At 41.1% G+C, this 21,481-nt stretch overlaps 1 protein-coding gene across 5 annotated transcripts in view; it reads right to left on the bottom strand.

The window, feature by feature from the left end:
• Nucleotides 1-21,481, bottom strand: part of megf10 (multiple EGF-like-domains 10) — a 133,192-nt gene that overhangs the window by 60,708 nt on the left and 51,003 nt on the right. For 4 of the 5 annotated variants that reach the window (XM_079256907.1, XM_079256910.1, XM_079256911.1 and 1 more), the window contains 6 exons: nucleotides 16,819-17,065; nucleotides 16,480-16,600; nucleotides 15,019-15,155; nucleotides 12,194-12,406; nucleotides 10,680-10,854; nucleotides 1,790-1,910 (listed from right to left, as the gene is read on the bottom strand). In XM_079256907.1, coding sequence (XP_079113033.1) covers nucleotides 1,790-1,910; nucleotides 10,680-10,854; nucleotides 12,194-12,406; nucleotides 15,019-15,155; nucleotides 16,480-16,600; nucleotides 16,819-17,065 — 1,014 coding nt within the window. The remainder of the gene's footprint in view (nucleotides 1-1,789; nucleotides 1,911-10,679; nucleotides 10,855-12,193; nucleotides 12,407-15,018; nucleotides 15,156-16,479; nucleotides 16,601-16,818; nucleotides 17,066-21,481) is intronic. The other variant, XM_079256908.1, reaches the window with a different exon arrangement.

The raw sequence follows: 21,481 nt of genomic DNA, 5'->3' as shown, positions 1-21,481 counted from the left end.
ATTTTCTGTTTTTGTAAAAATACAATAAATATTTGTAGAACTATAAAGTGATTTAAAAAAATTAGTATAAAATGTGGGTACCTTTTGGACAGAAAGGATTGAGTTGGAGGGTTGGGGTTAGTTGGTGAAAGAAATGCCTTTGTGTGGCCGATAAAACCTGATTGCATTTACGATTTACAGCAAGAGATAACCGGTGTTGTATCCCAACCAGAGAAAATGCACAGAGCTGCTCGACTCACACCTCTTGATTGGCTCATGTTCAACCAGTAAATATTACATTAATAAAACAACATCAAATTAAGATCATGTGAGAGGCCAAGAGGGGTGGAGATAACCAGGAGGAAAAGAGGAGGAGTAGATGAATAGAGAAGGAGAGGAAGAGGTGAGGATTAGGAGAGGAGGAGAGGAGAAAGAAAAGAAAAAAAAAAGAAAAGCAATAACCAAAAAATAGTTCAAGTTTCAAGGTGTTAGGTTCAGACATAGTAGAGAAGAAAAAGTGTAGTACCAGGATGAAAAAATAATCATTTTGATCTTTTACATTTTATTAAAATCCTTTAAAAAAACAAACAAACAAAAAAAACAGCTTATTGAGGTCATATTTGAAGTGTAGAAACATAAAATTGATTACTTTACTGTAAAGTAATACACTTAAAAGTAAAACCCCTGAATTTGTGTTTAGGACTTTTGTCCGTCTGTGTGGCATGTTGAAATGGCTCAAAAATGTGTTTATCTCAAAATACCTTACTTCATCACAATTTCATCTTTGTTTCTATTTTTTTTTTTTTTGTCAATTTTACCTTATTTCGGTGGCGCTCGTACGTTTTTCCTTAACATTCAAGGAATTTGTTTCTTTTAAAACATGTCTGAAGCATGTCATCAAACACATCTGCGCTGGCTTGACTAGTGTGGTATCATGTATCAGTTGTGGTATCGTCACACTTTTATTAATACCAAGTACAAGTACACACGCTTGGTATTGCATCCCTAATTTTAAGCCCTTTGCTTTACACTCTGTACATATACGACTGTGCTGCTACTCATCCTAACAATCTGACAGTCATGTACGCAGACAATATTACTGTTAATGGTGTGATCGGTTCAGATGATGGATCACATTACAGAAAAGAGGTACAAAATGTTTGCTGGAGTGAAGAAAACAGTGAAGAGAACTATCAATTTTAGTCATTGTAAGAAGAACAAGGTGCTCATTGTTATTTATGATTCAGAGGTACAAATGCCTCAGACATGCACCATTCATCATTATTTCATCATTTTAGTAACCTTTTATTTAATTGAATTGAATTGAATTGAATTGAATTGAATTGAATTGAATTGAATTTAATCATGTCCCTACGTGTGCCATAGGGACATGATTAGGGACATCTGATGTACTCTCATTACTGCTTTCCAGTGTGGTTTTGTTCACACCAAATGGCAAAATAAACTGAACTGAATTTGTTTGAGTGGCTTCATTAAGTGCTGAGGTGACATGGCTGTCATAACATAACATCATAAATGGGAGCAAATGAGAAATATTAATTAAAATTTTATTTAAAAAAAAAACAAAAAACAAACAAAAAAAAAACTTCTGAGGAATTATGGAGGGAAAATGCATCAAATCCATTTTAACATAACGCAATTTAATGTACACTGTGGGAAATGCACTGCCAGAGACTGAACTGACCCACCGGACAGACTGCTTTTATTTCAGTTTAGGTACAATAAACCACTGACATATAACAGAACACTGTGACTATGTATCTTCTTTAACCTATATTTCTCTACTCACCTGGTGTACAAAAGCAGGATCCATCTACAGGTGAGCACTGAGCTCCGTTCTTACATTTACAGCTGGATGAACACTTTTCTCCGTGAGTCCCTGGTGGACAAGGGATGGAGCAGCTGGAACCCTGATGAGGGTGAGAAATAAATTGGTTAAAGTGGTTTTCTGGGTAACAACAATTCATTTATAGCATGTTCTCCTTCTTTTACACTGTTCAACTATCTATAGAACTACTGGGACACAGAAGGTGGTGTCCCGTTTATTCCGCACCACCCAGTGGCCAGGCACATAAACTGGTTAACATTGCGTAATTATTTCTGCCAAGGAGGTGGCAGAGGTCAGGTTTCTGCTGGCATTTATCTGTCTGTCTGTTTGTTTGCCTGTTAGCAACTTTACGCAAAAACTGCTAGACAAACTTTTGTGATGATTTTCTAAGAATGGTTCTTGGTATAACTTAGCATGGGATTGATACAGATCATCCTCTGGATCCAATTCTCATTGTGAGATATGGTCATTTTCAGTATTTAGACATAAAACTCCACATTAAATGGCCAAAAAACTCCAGGAAAAGTTCCCAACAGCTTTTGCAAGATATTAAAGATAGATCTGGATCCTGGCTTTTCTGGATGCTACCCTCCAAAAAAGGGACATCTTCCATCACTGCAAGATAACAAATGAAGATAGAAATATGCAGCAAACGCCACAATATAGCCAAGACACTTTTCCGATTCATTATTACTGCATGTGGAATCTGACAGGGTACCCATATAAAATGAATGTACTTGAACATCAACTGTAAATCACTGTATGGGTGGAAATAAATTTCAATTCAGTTTGATTTATAAAGCGCCACTTCACCACATTGTCATCTCAGGGCACTTTACAGATAGATCAGTTTGAGCCAGTTCACAATAAATAGCCTAGTTAAGGAAAGCCAACAGATTGCATTAAATCCTGACTTTGCTCCAATAATCCATCCTGAGCAAAAGTGTAAATCAGCTGTTTGGTGGAGGTCTTGACTTTCAAAATGCTTTATATTGCAACATAATAAAAGCAACATTATCTGGGCCAGTTAAAATCTTGCAAATGTAACTTCAGGTGTTCAACAGCATATAACAGATTGCACAAAACTATAAAACCTTCCGTTCCTCAATAAGTTAAATGTTAAAGGGTTCCTCTGATGGTATTTGGAGTTTTCTGAGCTTTCTACAGTGTTACAGTGTTGAATCCTCATCAGACATGTGAACGACACTGTTTTTTATCACCTAAACGCATGTTTGAGTTTGAGTTTGAGTTCCAGCACTCGCTCCGTTCGGTTTCCATGGCAACGAAAAACGCGTGGTTGTAGAGAGTTTTTTCTACGTGGAAATCCTTGTGACGTCCCGGGGGATAAGGTTGGGTGATTGGTTACCTTCTACTGGTTAACAAGGGCATGTACAAATACATCAGGCGGGTGGAAAACGTGGGATAAAGTTATTTCCAACGATGGCTGGTGAGTTTACCAAAGAGAGACATCCTGCTGCATTCGTTGCTGTGGGTTGCTGTTTTCCACTTCGTTTTCAGGCTCTGATTCAGGTTCCAACATGTAGGGCTGGATGCTATGTGTTGACATTGTATTTTGTTTTTTTATTGAGTTCATATGAGCCTAATCCTTCTGTTTATGAGACGTTACAATGACGGTGAAAGCAGGTGCGGTGCGCGCTCCCGATGTAGTGCAGTGGCGGGAGGCGGGGCTTAATGCGGAAGAGTCTCAATCCACTCGTTTTGCCCGCAGGCTGATCTGACAGCCTACGGAGAGGGTCGGTCTGAAGTAAATAAAGCCATTTGGGACAATAACTTGATCAATCTCAATCCAGGCAGATGTACTTGCATTTACCGGAAATAAACAAAATTTGCTTCCTGCTTCTTTTCGGTCATAACATAGAATACTAAATAATAAGTACCAGTTTTTTCTTTGTTTTGATTAATTAGTTTGATTACAATTTTGAAGCACCAGATTAAAACGAACATACTACTTTATTTTTTCAGCAGCTGAGAAGGAGAAGGAAGATAAAGTACCAAATACGGTAGGCAAAACAACATGCAGAATATGTGCTGGACGGGAAATGGTAGCATGTGCAGAACGATCAGAACTAACTAAGAATCAAAACTGAAGTTTATATGACTGAGGAATTAAACAGTTCGGATTTAAAATGCTCATAAACCTGCCGCTTACTTTGGAGTTAAACTCTGAATTGACTTTTGCATTCAGAATGAGGTGTTTACATGGTCATTTTTCACCAGTTTTAAGTGGAATTACCTTTTATTCAGAATGAAACAGAATTAAAACTTCCATGTAAACATGTCCACTGAGAACTTTTGTCTCCTGATAATGGACCGGAAGGAGCTTTTAGAATGCACTGGAAGCTCATATATGAAATGGTTCGAGTTCAAACATCTATTGCAATATTGCACAGATAGCCTGCTGTCAAATGAAAAATAATTTCCTGTGTGACTTTTGTGGGAACAGAAAAAAATCTTCAAAACTAGTGTTGGTCACAACACCACCATATTGTGTGACTGTTGAAAAAAAAAAAGCATTAGGAAGTTGATTATTTTTCACAAAATAATCAACAGTCAACAGGCGTGTTTTTTTCCACATAGTCTGCAGTTTAGGCTGTACGGTGCTGGTCATAGGCCTAACAGAAAATGTGAAGGGATACCCACATGTAGCCTGCTCAACTAGCTGTGCATAATCTCATCATTTGTCAAAATTTATCCACAAAGTTTTCAGTTTTGTTTCCCTATATCTTCAGGATGTGTATTTCAAACATGTCTTGTGAATATTTGTTTTGAAATAACAACAAAATAACACAACTGCCATGCAATGTTATGCCAATAAATCTACTAAACCCTGACTTGAAACTAAAAGAAACAAAGACTGCACTTGTAATGTACAACAAAACAAACTGAAACCATTGGGGAAGTGTAAACTTAAGATAAGAAAACCAAAAAACCAAAAATGGTGTCATCTGGAATTACAGATGGTAGATAACAACTGTGCCGTGCCACTATATGGAAAAAAAAAAAAAAGCCAGTGAGGCCATGAAACATATTGGGGTGCACGATGAGAACATTTTAGCCATTGACAGCATTGTTACTTAAGCAAACCCCACCAGTGCACAGTGGACAATGGAGAAAATTTAAAAGTAAAGCCGGTGCAGCTGCCAAAAAGACTTGTTCCAATTGCTATGATGAAACTGTTGAAGGAGAAACTAAAGGACCTGCAGCACAGAGAAATTATCACACCAGTGGAATTCAGCACAAATTGCATTAGTGGCATGGTTGTTGTACAAAAACAGAATGGGAAACCTATGCTTCAAAATTGTAATCAAACTAATTAATCAAAACAAAGAAAAAACTGGTACTTATTATTTAGTATTCTATGTCAAGACCCTTGAACAAGACATTAAAATGCAGCCATTCACCAATACCAACCATTGAGGACATACTCCCTGACTGTTCTCAAGCAGAAGTATTGACTATTTGTGATGTCAAGAGTGAGTTTTGGCATGTTAAACTGGAGGAGGAGTCCAGTTACTTGACAACATTCTCAACTCTAGTTGGATGTTACAGATGGTAGAGGATAACCATGGGAATAAGCCCACAGGCATCGTGAGATGGAAGCTCAATGGAAGCTCACACAAGCTTTGGAGGATCTTTCCTGGTCTGTACAATATTGCAGATGTTGTGTTGATCATGGGCCAAGGTGAGACTCAGGAGGAATATCAGCATGATCACAACAAGAAGATGAGACTGTTTTTGAAACTTCACAGACAAGTTAATTAAGTTAAATGCAGACAAGTTCAAACTGAGGCATAAGAAGACGACCTGCATAGGATATCTTCTAACAGCAGATGATCTTCAAGATAGATTCTGAAAAGGTGCGTGCTATTGAACAGATGGAACCAACAGATAAGAAAGCTGTGCAGAGATTACTGGGTATGGCTAATTAACTGGCCAAGTTTTGCCCATATCTCTCTGATCACTGTGAAGTGTTAAGGCAACCGACACATAAAGACTGTGTGTGCAACCACAATATGAGGAAGCATTTCTGAGACTAAAAAAAAAATATTGCTGATGTTCCTGTGCTGAAGAACTACTGGCCAGAAGAAGACAACGGTGCAGTGTGATGCTTCAGACAGGACTGGGTGTTGAATGAGTGCAAAGTCAATTGCATTTTCTATCCTATTTTCCATGACATTATATTCTAGATTGTCATTCCATTCTAGATTGTGCCGTCTGATGGCAGCAATTTGTAGTAGCTCTGACTTCCTATCTTCTCACATAGATATTAGCTCAAATTAGGTATTTTTTCTGAGGATTTCATGCCAGTTTGGAGGGTGTGCTGCAAGAGAGATTTTTCTGCATATTTTTGGCTCTTTCAAGGCTTGTTATGATGAGTCTCCATGGCAACGAAAGACTGTTTACAATCGGGATCAACTGATTGTAAACCTCTCCCAAATCAGAATAGTCAGCGAAACAACACATCAAATCCCGATTGAGTTGAAAAGAAAGAGAAGAGGATGCAGAGCGGGAGTAGAGACAACTGAAAGCGATGGAGATTAAAACCATATTTACCAACTGTTTTAATGGGTACTATGAGATCGTTAGCTAACAAAACGGACGAGCTGGAGATGCTAACAAGGTCTCAGAAAGAATACACAGAGTGCAGTATTATGTGCTTCACCGAGACATGGCTGCATGAACACATCCCTGACTGTAATGTGTCTGTACCGGGCTTTAAAACGGTCCGTGCAGACCGCAGTAGACAACACAGCGGAAAGCTAAAGGGTGGTGGAATTGCAGTGCTGGTTAACCAGCGTTGGTGTCATCCTGGACATGTTACTGTCAAGGAGAAGATATGCACAAGGGACATGGAACTGTTAGCTGTGAGCTTCCGTCCATATTATTTACCCAGAGAGTTTACCTGTGTTATTCTGGTAGTGGTTTATATAATACCTGGTACCACACCAGACACAGCCTGTGATGTCATCAGCTCCGTCGTTGCTCGGCTACAAGCACAGCATCCAAACTCATTCATGGCGATCTCCGGAGACTTCAACAACGTCTCCCTCTCTGCAACTCTACCAACATTCCAGCAGTTTGTCAGCTGCTCCACCAGAGAAAATAAGATGTTGGACTTATTTTATGCAAATATGAATGATGGATCCAGTTGTTCTGCCCTGCCTCCTTTAGGAAGATCTGACCATAATCTGGTTCTTCTCACCTCCACCTACAAGCCCATCGTTCAGCAGCAACCAGTCATCACAAAGACTATCAAAATCTGGTCTGCTGAAGCTGAAGATGCTCTTAGAGGAGGCTTTGAGGCTACAGACTGGAACGTCCTCTGTGAACCTCATGGAGACGACATCAACGCCATGACTGAGTGTGTGACAGATTACATAAACTTCTGTGTGGACAGCATCGTCCCAACAAGAACAGTGAGGTGCTTCCCCAATAACAAACCCTGGATCACCAGTGACCTGAAAAAGCTGCTGAACATCAAAAAGAAAGCCTTCAGGGATGGAGACAGGGAGTTATTGAGGGCAACACAAAAACAACTTAAAACACAAACTAAGAAGTGCAAGGAGGACTACAGGAAGAAGTTAGAAAGTCAGCTCCAGCAGAATAACCTGAGGGATGTGTGGTCTGGAATGAAGAAGATCACCAGCTTCAAGTTAAAGGGGGACCAGCCTGATGGAGGTCTGGACAGAGCTAATGAGCTGAACATATTCTTCAACAGGTTCAGTTCACCCCCTACCTCCAGCCCAACAGACCACACACCCTCCATAAGCCCACTGCTTTCCTGTCACGCCTCCAATCTGTCACCCTGCAGCTCAGTCATGGACCAGAACACAGCTTCATCTCCCTCCACATCAGGACATCCTGAGACCTCCACCTTGTTTGTCTCCTGCAATCAGGTTATGAAGCAACTTGAGAAACTGAACCAGAACAAGGCTGCAGGTCCAGATGGTGTCAGTCCCAGAGTTCTCAAGACCTGCTCAGAACAACTATGTCCGATTCTCCAGCACCTTTTCAACACCAGTCTGAGACAAAATAGAGTCCCAGTGCTGTGGAAAACCTCCTGCCTTGTTCCAGTGCCTAAAAAAACACAACCAGCTGAACCAAGTGACTACAGACCAGTTGCCCTGACATCTCACATCATGAAAGTCCTGGAGAGACTCTTACTGGCTCACCTCAACAAGCAAGTAAACACCTTTCAGGACCCATTCCAGTTTGCATATCGTAATGGACTTGGGGTTGAAGATGCCATCATATACCTGCTCCAGAGAGCACACTCTCATCTGGACCATTCAGGCAGCACTCTGAGGGTCATGTTCTTTCATTTCTCAGTGCTTTTAATACCATTCAGCCTGCTTTGTTATGTGAGAAGCTCCATAAATTCCAGGTGGATACCTCCACAACCACCTGGATCTATGACTACCTCACAAACAGACCCCAGTTTGTGAGACTGAAAGGTTGTGTGTCTGAGATGGAGGTCAGCAGCACTGGTGCACCACAAGGAACTGTACTCTGGCCATTCCTCTTCACTCTGTACACCTCAGACTTCCAGTACAACTCTGAGTCCTGTCATCTGCAGAAATACTCTGATGACTCTGCAGTTGTGGGGTGTATCAGGGATGGACAAGAAGCAGAGTACAGAGAACTGGTCAGTCAGTTTGTTAAATGGTGCGGTGACAATCATCTCATATTAAATAGCAGCAAAACAAAAGAGATGATTGTTGACTTCAGGAGGAAGAAGAATAAACAAAGCACTGTTTCCATCCTGGGAGAGGAGGTGGAGGTGGTGGAGGAATACAAGTATCTTGGAGTTCAGCTGGACAACAAACTGGACTGGAAATGCAACACTGACTACATCTACAAGAAAGGTCAGAGCAGACTGTACTTCTTAAGGAAGCTGAGATGGTTTAACGTCTGCACCAAGATGTTGCATATCTTCTAGAAGTCTGTTGTGGAGAGTGCAGTCAGCTTTGCAGCATCTGCTGGGGTAGTAGCATCAGAACCAGAGACTTGAAGAGAATCAACAAACTGATCCAGAAAGCTGCTTCTGTGCTTGGAGTAACTCTGGAGCCGCTGGAGCTGATTGTCCAAAGAAGAATGCTGCACAAGCTGATGAAGATGATGGAGGATTCTTCACACCCTCTCCACAATACAGTGATGAAACAACAAAGTGTGTTCAGTGAGAGGCTTCTTCAGGTCCGATGGAAGACTGAAAGATACAGAAGATCATTCCTGCCGGCAGCCATCAGCCTCTGGTATTTAAACCGCTACCAGAATAACACAGGTAAACTCTCTGGGTAAATAATATGGATGGAAGCTCACAGCTAACAGTTCCATGTCCCTTGTGCATCTCTTCTCCTTGACAGTAACATGTCCAGGATGACACCAACGCTGGTTAACCAGCACTGCAATTCCACCACCCTTTAGCTTTCCGCTGTGTTGTCTACTGCGGTCTGCACGGACCGTTTTAAAGCCCGGTACAGACACATTACAGTCAGGGATGTGTTCATGCAGCCATGTCTCGGTGAAGCACATAATACTCTTTTCAAGGGCTCTCTCTATTCTCTCAGACCTTGTTAGAATCTCAAGCTTGTCCACTTTTTTAGCGAGTGATATCACATTACCCATCACAACAGTTGGAAGAAATGGTTTAAATCTCCATTGCTTTCTCCTCTGTCTCACTTCCACTCTGCATCCTCTTCTCTTTCTTTTAAACTCCATTGGAATTTTATGTGTTGTTTCTCTGAAAAGCCTAATTAGAGAGCGTTCATAATTGATCCCGATGGTAAACAAGTCTTTCGTTGCCTTGGAGACTCATCATAAAAAGTCTTGAGCGCCAAAAATATGCAGCAAAATTTCATTTCATTTCATTAATTCATTTAAGCCTCAGTTCAGAATTACTATTCAAAATCCAAAGGAGAATACTGTAATTTGGAATTATTTCATTTCAAATTAAAAAACATCACGTTACCGTAGCCATCCACATCCTTGTTCTGTAAATCAGCAATTGCTTGATTTACAGAACAATGGTGTCCATTCATACCTGAGTCGGGATATTAGTTGAAAACTAATCCAGCTACTTGGCTTCCCTTTGGGCATGGAAGTTAGACAAGCCAAACAGCTGGGCTGTGGGACCTTTAGTGATAGACACCTGTGTACTGAAAGACCATAGTTTTTCTTTTTCTTTTTCTATTTGTTAGATGACATTTAGCCCTAACAGAGTTAGGTAAATAATGTCTCTGTCATGGTAGCAAAATAACTGTCCTTAATTCCGTCCTTTGCCTTCAGCAATGTGGAAAAAACAAACACAAAATGTCTGGGCAATGGATAACGTTAGCATAGTTTTGAGGATGCCCATGCTGTTGAAAACAAATGTCGCACATGTGATGTCACGGTATTTTTTGACGCAGACAATGACATTTCAAAATCTAAACCCTAGTTATATGTGTCCAAAAGCAGACGTGCAAATGGAGTATTTGCAAATCTGCACTTCAGTCGGGGGTTTTCAAATTGTTTTTGTTTTTGATACCTGCAACTTGTGGACAAGGCCTGAGTGAACACAAGCATTGATCTTTGCTTTCACTTTAATTTTAGTTAAGTCCATCTCATTTATTATTTGACTGAAAGTAGTCTGAGCTTGCCCTGCGATGGACTGGCGAGCTGTCCAGGGTGTACCCTGCCTGTCGCCCAAAGCCAGCTGGGATAGGCTCCAGCTTCCCCGCGACCCTGAATTGGAATAAGCGGTTCAGAAAATGAATGAATGAATGAATAGTCTGAGCTTCAGGTCCAAAGAGATTAAGTTAGCTGGGTGTGAGTCTGAAATCGTGTTTACCATGAAGCCTGGAGCGCATATACACTCTCCGGTCACGCTGCTGCAGTCAGCACCGTTCTGACACTGGCACACCTCCCCGCAGGCCTCACCATAAAATCCTGAAGCGCACGTCTCATTGCAGTAGAGACCCGACCAACCGGGCCGACATGTGCACTCTCCTGACATGGGGTGGCAGCTGGTGGACAAAGACAAACGAGAAAGAGACTTTCTGAAGGGTTGTCCAGTCACATCTACATTGTTTTCTAACTGAATATGTAGGAAATGAAAGACCTTTGTATCAGAAACTTTCATCCAGATATCCAGAAACATGTGAAAATAAAAAGGATTTTTTTTTACACCACTTTGCGTCTGTTTAATCTAAATTTACCAGGTAAAATATATTTTATCCTCCACTCTGTTGAGGCAACTGTCTCTGTCATGCACAGCCTTATAAGTCAGTGATCTTGTTGAAGCTGAAACCAGATTTATTTACATATACTTAGTCCTAATTTATATATTAAGACTAAGTTTAATTTTTTATAGATTTTATTTTAGTTTACATCCTGTTTTCTATTCAGTTTTATCTCAATTACTATTGTTTATAGTTTATTTTTGTTTACAATGTATTCTCTTTTTCATTTGCATTAGTTTTTTACTTATTTTTCTTTTTTTTTACTTGTTTTACCTATTTGTTAAACTCATATTATTTAATTTTATTCTTTGTTATTCATTTAGTGATTTTTTGGGTTTTATTACTATTTTTTTTTAATATGTGTTATGTTTTATTTCTGTTATAAATTAAAACAATATTTGGAGGTGGTTTTATGTGTGGTGGAGTTCAACAAATCTAGATGAGTCTTTCACCTAATGTTGTTGGTATGTTCCATTTTTATCTCAGAATGTGAAAAATGTCCTTTCCTTCAGAGCGTTGTGATCATCATATGTAAGAGATGAATATAGGATTCTCAATATTCATTCATCCTCAGTATTTATTCATTATCTTAACCACTTAGTCTGATCAAGGGTTGCGGGGGAGCTGGAGCCTATAGCAGCAGTCTACGGGCGAGGGGCAGCGTTCACCCTGGACAGGTTGCCAGTCCATCGCAGTGCAGATCCTCAATATGTTTTACTATATTAATGATGTCTGGACTCTGGACACAGCTATCCGGCCTCATGATGAGACTCAAACATGAACCCTGGTGCTTTGTTCCAGAACTCAGAAGAAAAGTCTGATGATATTTTTAACGTGGTGCAGATGGTCTGCAGGATTCTTGGAACTTGTCTGCATGTGCTTGTGATGTATTTGAGTGTCAGCTGGCTGATGTGACACAGCAGTCCTATTGAGTAGAAGCAGAGCAGTTGTTTTCTGCAGGCTGCCACCTGTGCTGCCAAACGGCCTGACTGTCAGCTGTCTACAGAACAAAACATATTGGTCATGCCCAGCACAAGTATGTCTATCTTTACTTCTAAATAGGATTACAATAAAAATCACATTAAAGGATTTAAGGAAACCAGCAGAATGATTTGCAGCTTACCTGCGAGTGTTTGGAACATGGCACGGACACTTCCTGTCACATCGTATCCCGTAGTGCCCTTCAGGACACAGCGAGACATCACAGGTTTCTCCTGTGTATCCTGGCTCACACAAACACATCCCATTGGTATGGTAGCACTTGCTGTTGTTCTTACAGCGACATGTTTTTGTACATCCGGCGCCATAAGTACCAATCGAACACTGGTCCTGACACCTGATGACAGCAGGAAACATGATCAGTGATTAGGGTGACTCCACTTCATCAGGTTTTACTTCCTGTTAACACGGATACCAAACCAGTTAATCACATGGCAGCATGTAGTCATGTAGACATGGTGAAGATAGCTTGTTTAAGTTCAAACCATAGACTGTATATAAAAGATGGGCGGAGCCTCCGTGACGTCACCCGTAGGTTTCTGAAGAGCTGAATTGAAGCTCGGTGGGCGGTTCCTACCATCGTCATCTTGGCAGGGACATTCGTGTCGTCTCACCCGGAAAATACAAATATGGGCAAAGAGGTGGAGCTGAGAGGGGGGCTGTTAGCGTCATGGTGGATGATTGACATCGAGCGAACTCCGAGCTTTCTGTAGCTAAAAGCTAACTCCGAGATAATGAGTGCTAACCAGCTAACGGAGGTAAGCGGGCTAAAGCTAAGTCACGTTGTTAACCGGCTAAAAACCGCGGTTGTTCTACGTTCTTCTGACTTGAAGTCGGAGATCGGTACCTGTCAATCAAAAGGACACGCCCCTAAATATGCCGAACTCGGAGATTAAATTACTTTTAAATGGGCGAGTTAGAAAAAATATCACTTCCCCCACAGTTGTCATGAAGGTAAACCTGACCTATTAAACATAAAATGGATTTTTGTACCAGGCTGTAAACATGTTTATTTCTGCTGTAAACATGTTTATTTCTGCTGTAAACATGTTTATTCCTGCTGTAAACATGTTTATTTCTGCTGTAAACATGTTTATTTCTGCTGTAAACATGTTTATTTCTGCTGTAAACATGTTAATTCCTGCTATAAACATGTTTATTCCTGCTGTGAAGTTGGTCTTTTTAACATGGGAGTCAATGGGGATTTGCTCTGTTTTGGAGCCCCTAGTGGATGGAGGGGGAACTGCAGTTTTATGCACTTCTGCATAGACGTCACTTTTAACCGCCGGAGGTTGCCGCTTGGTTCAAACTGAGAATCAGAATGAGTTCACTGTACTCCAATGGCAATGCCGGTTCAGGGATGAGTTAGAACAGAAGATTCTCATCATGATATGGTGGAACAGGAGATTGTCATCATCAAAGTGGTGGAAGAGAAGACTTTCATTATGATGTGGTGGAATGGGAGATTCACATCGTTGACCTGGGGCAGTAGGAGATTTTCACCACAGAATGATGGTGGTTTTGAGTTCATGTCTCAGAGCCATAGACTGTATAAAAAGATGGGCGGAGCCTCGGTGTTGTCACTCATAGGTTTCTGAAGAGCTGAATTAAAGCTCGGTGGGCAGTTCCTACTATCACCATCTTGGCAGGGGCATGTGCGTCGTCTCATCCGGAAAATACAAATATCGGCAAAGAGGAGGAGCAGAGAGGGGGGCTGTGATTGACATAGAGCGAACTCCAAGCTGTCTGTAGCTAAGAGCTAACCGAGCTAACCTGGAAATAACAGGACCTAACCAGCTAACGGAGGTAAGCGGGCTAAAGCTAAGTCACATTGTTACCTGGCTAAAAACCGTGGTTGTTCTACGTTCTTCTTACTTGAAGCAGGAGGTCGGGTACCTGTCAATCAAAAGGACACGCCCCTAAATATGCCAAAATTTGAGATTTAATTACTTTTAAATGAGCGAGTTAGAAAGGGTGGCTATGGCCCAGGAGGAAGAGCAGTTGACTTGTAACTGGAAAGTTGAGAGTTCAGTTACAGGCTTTTCCTGACAATGTGCCACAGTGTCCTTGGGACAAGACACTGAACCCCAAGTTGCCCCCCAATGTGCCTATCTAGCTATGAATGTGTGTGTAAGTCACTTTGGATAAAAGCATCTGCTAAATGACTATAGAATAGAATAGAAACAAATTCACTCCCCCCACAGTTGTTATGAAGGTAAACCTAAAATGGAATTTTTGAATGGAACCCTTTGAACCAGGCTGTGAACATGTTTATTTCTGCTGTAAACATGTTTATTTCTGCTGTAAACATGTTTATTTCTGCTGTAAAGTTGGTCTTTTTAACATGGCAGTCTATGGTTTGCACCCCCTAGTGGATGAAGGCGGAACTGCAGTTTTATGCACTTCCACATAGGCTTCACTTTTAACCGCTGGAGGTTGCCGCTTGCCCAAGAGCTGCAGATTGTCCCCCGGCAGAGTAGAGACTCATAATGGTTTCCATGAACACCAGATGCATCTTCATTCCTTGTTCACTGCAGCTAACAACCTAAATTTGGTTTAGGCATGGCATAACCAACTCAGGGCTGTACAGTTTCCTCAAATTTTTGGGTTATTCAAACAAGCTCACTTGGAGGGGCTATTCCTGTTTTGTCAAAGGTTTACTTAATTAAAAGGCACGTGCTGTGAGACATTGGTAATTATGTGGTTGAAATGCTGGGCAGAGCCTTCTGCTAAGATCCATCTGAAAACAGACTGGTCTCCTAGTTGGGTTTTCTTTCCCTATTTAAGGATGTAGAAGAAGTGAGCAGATACAAATAATCTGAATTGGTTTATTGATGCAAGGTACATTCTTATGAACAGTCTGCTTGTTTATAAGTTTGAACTAATTTATGCCCTATCTCTGTTTTTCATATTTTAAATTTTTATTTTAGTTAGTAAAGTTGGTCTTACCGGTCTCCTGTGTATCCGGGTCTGCAGATACACTGTCCGTTGTTAGACACACAGAAACCATTGTTGTGACACTGACATTCCTGGGTACAGTTTTGTCCAAATCGTCCTTCTGGACATGGCTGACCACACACTGTACCCTGCGAAGACCAACAACAAGAACACAGTCTGAGATTGAGTTCACCAACAGCTTCATTTAAGCTTCAGTTGTAACAGCATCAGTACTTTTTCTATTTTTTTAGTATTTGAACCTAATTAACTATACTTACATGAGTTTTCTGTGTTAAACTGGATGTACTTTATGTATATGGCCTAACTTTATGTAACTGTATTCAACTGTATTTAACTAAACTTAACTGTATTTGCTATTAAACTGGATAATTCCATTAAATATATATTGAACTTTTCACCCAACGATTGCTTGGATAGGCTCCAGCTTCCCCCTGATCCTTAATTGGAACAATTGGTTAAGAAAATGGCTGACTGACTGACTGGCCGTAGTTAACTGTGGCCTTCTAACTGTATTTACCTAAATTTTCTGTATTTAACCACGTTTTCCATGTGGGGGCCATGGGGGTCGGGTGCAATGTGGGCTGGGCGGCAACATGAGGTGGGGACCCTGCAGAAACTGGCTCTGGGGATGTGGAACGTCACCTCTCCGGCAGGGAAGGAGCCTGCCTGCACGTTGGGGTTTACCCCGGTGGATGAAAGGGTAGTTTCCCTCCGCCTCCGGGTGGGGGGACGGGTCCTGACTGTTGTCTGTGCTTATGCACCGAACAGCAGTTCAGAGTACCCACCCTTTCTGGAGTCCTTGGAGGGAGTGCTGGAGGGTGCACCCTCTGGGGACTCCATTGTTCTGCTGGGGGACTAAAATGCTCACGTTGGCAATGCCAGTGAGACCTGGAGGGGAGTGACTGGGAGGCATGGTCTCAATGGAGAAAATGGATGGATAGATGGATGGATGGATGGACGTAACAGTATTTAACAGTAAGAAATAGAATACAAAACTGTTTATTTGTATTTCAACTGCATTTAAGTGTATTTACTTGTCTTTACTTAAACTTAATATATTTAACAGTAATTAAAGTTAACTGCATTACCAGTATTTTGCCATATTTCCATATATTTAAAATTTAAAAGAATTCAATGGCATCAATCAGGATTTGTTATTGACCTGATTATTGACCTGGATTTAAAGAGATGATATTTAACAGTTTTTAGCAGCTATCCAGAGTCAGTACATTTAACAGTATTTTCCTATATTTACCATATGAACAGCATTTAACTGGATCTACTGTATTCAATTATACTTAATTGCATTTACTACATATATTGATGTGTGTTTTAGTTCATTGTGCTCATGAGTTAAATGTGCTGAACCACCTCACTCAGTTACAATTAGAGGTACAAAAACAACAAAACTGTTCTCATGAAAAGGTAAACATAAAAAGCATATGTTGGTACCATCCATCCTGCAGGACAGGAGCACTCTCCAGTCACATGATGACACATTCCTCCATTCTGGCATGGACATCTCTCCTCACACTGCTGTCCATGTTTGCCTGGAGGACACAAGTCGTCGCAGCTGTAAAGAGCAAAATACAGAACATCCTGTTTAATCTGTTAAACATAAAAGTTTATTAAAACAGTAATAAACCTTTAATTCTATATATAAAATTTTGCTTTACATGAAAACATCTTATGTGCATCTGCAAGAGCTGCAGGTTTCAGGTTGTGTTGTCTGACTCCAGAAAGAGTCAAACTGAACTTTTACATGAGTTTATCTCATACCACCTGACTTACAAAGCCCCTGTGTATCCTGGAGTGCATGTACACTCTCCAGTCACATGGTGGCAGGCAGCTCCGTTCCGGCACTGGCATCTCTGTTGGCACCCATCACCATAGGTCTTCGGTTCACAGGGATCCTCACAGCGCCAGCCCCTGAATCCAGGGGTACAGATACAGGCACCGGTGATGGGGTTACAGAGCGCTCCGTTCTGGCACTGACATCGGCTGCTGCAGTGGGGACCCCAGTGAGTACTGTCACAGGCTGAGGGATTTGAGGGAAAGAATCAAGATTTAATTGAATTTAAAGTTACAAACTATTATATTTGGAATGGATAAAAGCAAAGAGAAAACAGAGAAAGACAGTGAGGTGTAGATAAGAGGTGGTTAAAACTGAGGAGAAGGAACCAGAAGTACAGACTCAGACCAACACAAGAAGTTGTTGGTAAGACTGATCTGTGTGGCTTAGTGTTTCCTCATATGACAGCTGTTTGCCTTCTCATGGTTGTGCCTCCAATGCGTTTATTTGTAAGGTGTAGACCCAACCACAACAGGGACTTTAACAATTTTTACCTGATTTTTCTCAGAGTTTGTTTTGTTACAAAGGGCAGAGAAATTGTTATGATACAGGTCACTGTCACACATTTAAAGCGTCATGCTAAATGCTAAAATGCTTTTATGCTAAAATAATAAAATAATAATTATAATGCTATTTCACTAAGACATAAGGAGCTACAATATAAATAAATGTATAAATGAATTTCATACTAACATGTTTGGTTGTTTATTGATGTATTTGGATTTATCTATTTTTATCTGGTCAAACAACAAATTATTATTTCACCTGAAATGTAATTCCACACGATCTGCTTTTAATATTTCGCCAGTTATTGCAACTGTATGCTGAACAAAACACGGGAATAATTGCTAGCTTTCTCTTGACTATGGTAAACTCTTTTTTTTTTTTTACATTTATTATTTTATCAAAATAGAGATACAATTGTACAAAGTCTGAAAATAAAGTATTGTATCAACATTGTACCAATCAAAAGTTAACAAAGGAACACGAACAAAAACAGAATACATGGTCATTATGGACTTTTGTTGTCCTTTCAGGTGATGTTTCTCTCAGTTCCTGACCACGGTTATAGGATCATTTATGTAAGAAAGGGATTTTTTTTTTTTTTTTTTTTAGGAATTTTTGTTTTTAATTACCAGTAAAGTTAGAAAATAATTAACAATCTTTTCAGGTCATTACAGAAGACAAAAAGTTGTTTAATATAAAACTGTTATACATCACAGATTATTCTAAACCTTTAAATCCCAGTTTGAACATGTTTTTATTTTATTTTATTTTAGTTCAATTCAATTCATTAAATTTATCTTTATTTCAATTTGACAGGGTTGTGGCCGAGGTGAGGACCCAAATGCATGAACAGAGCCTGGAATGCTGAATGAAGTTTTATTCAAAGAACTATTTTATTCTATTCTATTCTATTCTACAGTCATTTAGCAGATGCTTCTATCCAAAGCAACTTACATATGAGAGTGAGAACAACACAAGCACGAAATCAGACAGTAGACGACATCATAGGAAGGTGCTTATATGAAGTGCTACAGGCTTTTTTTTTTTTTTAACCTTTCCCATCCCATAATATTATCGATGTAAAGTACAAAGAATTAATACGATGAAGTTTGTTGCAAAGAACTGGGCTAAGTTCTCCAACTTTCCAACAAATACAGCTAAACTAAGTGTTAAAGTTCTCCTTGAAGAGCTGAGTCTTCAGCTGGGTCTTAAAAGTAGACAGGGACTCTGCAGAGCGGACAGAGTTTGGGAGATCATTCCACCATCGTGGAACAACAGAGGAAAAGAGTCTGGCTGGTGATTTAGTCCCACGTTGTGGTGGTAACACGAGGCGTCTTTCACTGGTGGAACGTAGCTGTGGAGAGGGAGTGTAGGTCTGGATTAGGGAGTGAAGGTAGACGGGAGACGTTTCAGTTATTGTTTTGTAAACCAGAAGCAGAGCTTTAAATTTGATGCTCTGCAACTGGAAGCCAGTGAAGAGCGATTAGCAGCGGAGTGACATGAACCAGTTTGGGTTGGTAGAAAACCAGACGCGCTGCTGGTTCTGGATCATCTGCAGAGGTTTAACCAGCATGCAGGCAGACCTGCCAGTAGGGAACTGCAGTAATCCATGTGTGAGATGACCAGAACCTGAACCAGAAGCTGAGTCGTGTGTTCTGTCAGGTACGTCTGATTCTCTTGATGTTGTAGAGAGCATATCGGCAGGTACGGGCAACCGAGGCAACATGGACCTTAAAGGTCAGCTGGTCATCCACCATGACACCCAGATTCCAGGCAGCAGGCGTAGGAACAAGTGTGATATAGTCAAGCTTCACATTTAATTGCGGATGTAAGGAAGGATTGGTTGGACAGACAATGAGCTCTGTCTTGGACAGATTGAGCTGAAGGTGGTGAGCCTTCATCCATGCAGAGATATCAGCAAGACAAGCTGATATTCTCATTGAGACGGTTGTGTCATCCGGAGGAAAGGAGAGGAAAAGCTGAGTGTCATCAGCATAACAGTGACAGGAGAAGCTGTGAGAACTTATGACTGCACCGAGTGAGGAGGTGTATTGTGAGAAGAGAAGAGGGCCGAGCACCGATCCCTGAGGCACCCCTGTTTTCAACTCATGTGATCTGGACACTTCTCCTCACCAGGATACTCTGAAGGATCTTCCTGAGAGGTAGGACGAGAACCAGGAGAGGACAGATCCAGAGATGCCGAGCTCAGAGAGTGGAGAGGAGAATCTGATGGTTCACTGTGTCAAAAGCAGCAGACAGGTCCAGCAGGACCAGGACTGAGGACTGACCAGTGGATCTGGTCCAGCAGAACCAGGACTGAGGACTGACCAGTGGATCTGGTCCAGCAGAACCAGGACTGAGGACTGACCAGTGGATCTGGTCCAGCAGGACCAGGACTGAGGACTGACCAGTGGATCTGGTCCAGCAGAACCAGGACTGAGGACTGACCAGTGGATCTGGTCCAGCAGAACCAGGACTGAGGACTGACCAGTGGATCTGGTCCAGCAGGACCAGGACTGAGGACTGACCAGTGGATCTGGTCCAGCAGAACCAGGACTGAGGACTGACCAGTGGATCTGGTCCAGCAGGACCAGGACTGAGGACTGACCAGTGGATCTGGTCCAGCAGAACCAGGACTGAGGACTGACCAGTGGATCTGGTCCAGCAGGACCAGGACTGAGGACTGACCAGTGGATCTGGTCCAGCAGAACCAGGACTGAGGACTGACCAGTGGATCTGGTCCAGCAGAACCAGGACTGAGGACTGACCAGTGGATCTGGTCCAGCAGGACCAGGACTGAGGACTGACCAGTGGATCTGGTCCAGCCGGAGGGAATCGGTAACCGACAGGAGAGCAGTTCCAGTGGAATGGCCTTGCCTAAAGCCAGACTGATGTGGATCAAAAAGGTTTTCATCATGGAGATTTGGCTGAAGACTGAACGCTCTAGTAGTTTAGATCAGAAATGCACCAGTAAGACCGGCCGGTCATTTTCAACTTGGGCTGGGTCGAGTGTGGGTTTCTTCAGCAGCGGGGTGACCCGAGCTGCTGAGATAAGAGAGATGAACTGAACCGAACCGAATCGAATCGAACTGAACTGAACTGAACTGAATGCAAACAAACACAACACAAGCACGAGCAAACACAATGATCCAGCAAACAGAACTGAACAAAGGGCTACAAATGCTGTGAAACCAAACAAGAAACAGGTGCAGTGAATGAAACTGAGGAGACCAGGTGAAAACTATGATCAGGAAAAAAGGCTACACAGCAAACAAAACTGAACAGGAAAAAACTACAAAATAAAACAGGAAACCAAAACTGAGAAAAACGCTTGAAACCTCATATCATAACACAATTTACTTTGTTTTATTTTATTATTTTACGTTGAAGATTTGTTGGTCAGTTTTTTTTTTGTTACGTTGGTCAGTTTTTAAAAAATGGTTTAATTTGTTTTTCCCTCTAAGAACCTGCAAGTGTAATATATGTTAACTTTAACAATGCCAAAAGACCAAAGCTGTTTCAAGTTTTCAGTACATTTAAACACAGATCTTTAAACACAAAATGTCCAGCTGTCCAACATGTATGATTTCCACTGTTATATACTGTATATGTACAGCTGATTTTATTATTCATTAAGATTGTTTTATATAGTGTTGTTCCTAACAAACGTCTTCTTATACATTCATATTTACAAATGTTATGATTATGGTGTGAAACAGTTTCTTTTGCTTTCTCCTTTACTCGTATGTAAGAAAAGTGACAATATTGTTTTAACAATCTTTTTTTTTTTTTTTTAAATCTGTTTGCATGCTACATGAACATCCTGATGTTGACACGCAGATTCATCTCCGACCCGTCCACTGAGGCTGCTGAAGTGATTAACGGCCTCCTTTTTCTTGCCCTTACATTAGTGTGCTTCAAATAAAAAGTGCATACTTCCCTGTCCTCAGGCAGTCTGGCTCTGTCAAACAAGCAGAAGTGGGGGTTGAAAGGGCCACATGCTCGACAAAGACAAGGAGGATATTAGAGATGCACATGGATTCAGAGTCTGCCATCCTACTACCTTTGTGAAACCTGACCTAGATTTAAGAAAGA

The sequence above is a fragment of the Telmatherina bonti genome (genome assembly GCF_933228915.1).
Source record: "Telmatherina bonti genome assembly, chromosome: 17".
NCBI classification, from domain to species: Eukaryota; Metazoa; Chordata; class Actinopteri; order Atheriniformes; family Telmatherinidae; genus Telmatherina; species Telmatherina bonti.
The sequence above is the reverse complement of the archived record's forward strand: the minus strand, read 5'-3'. Positions and strand labels throughout refer to the sequence as shown.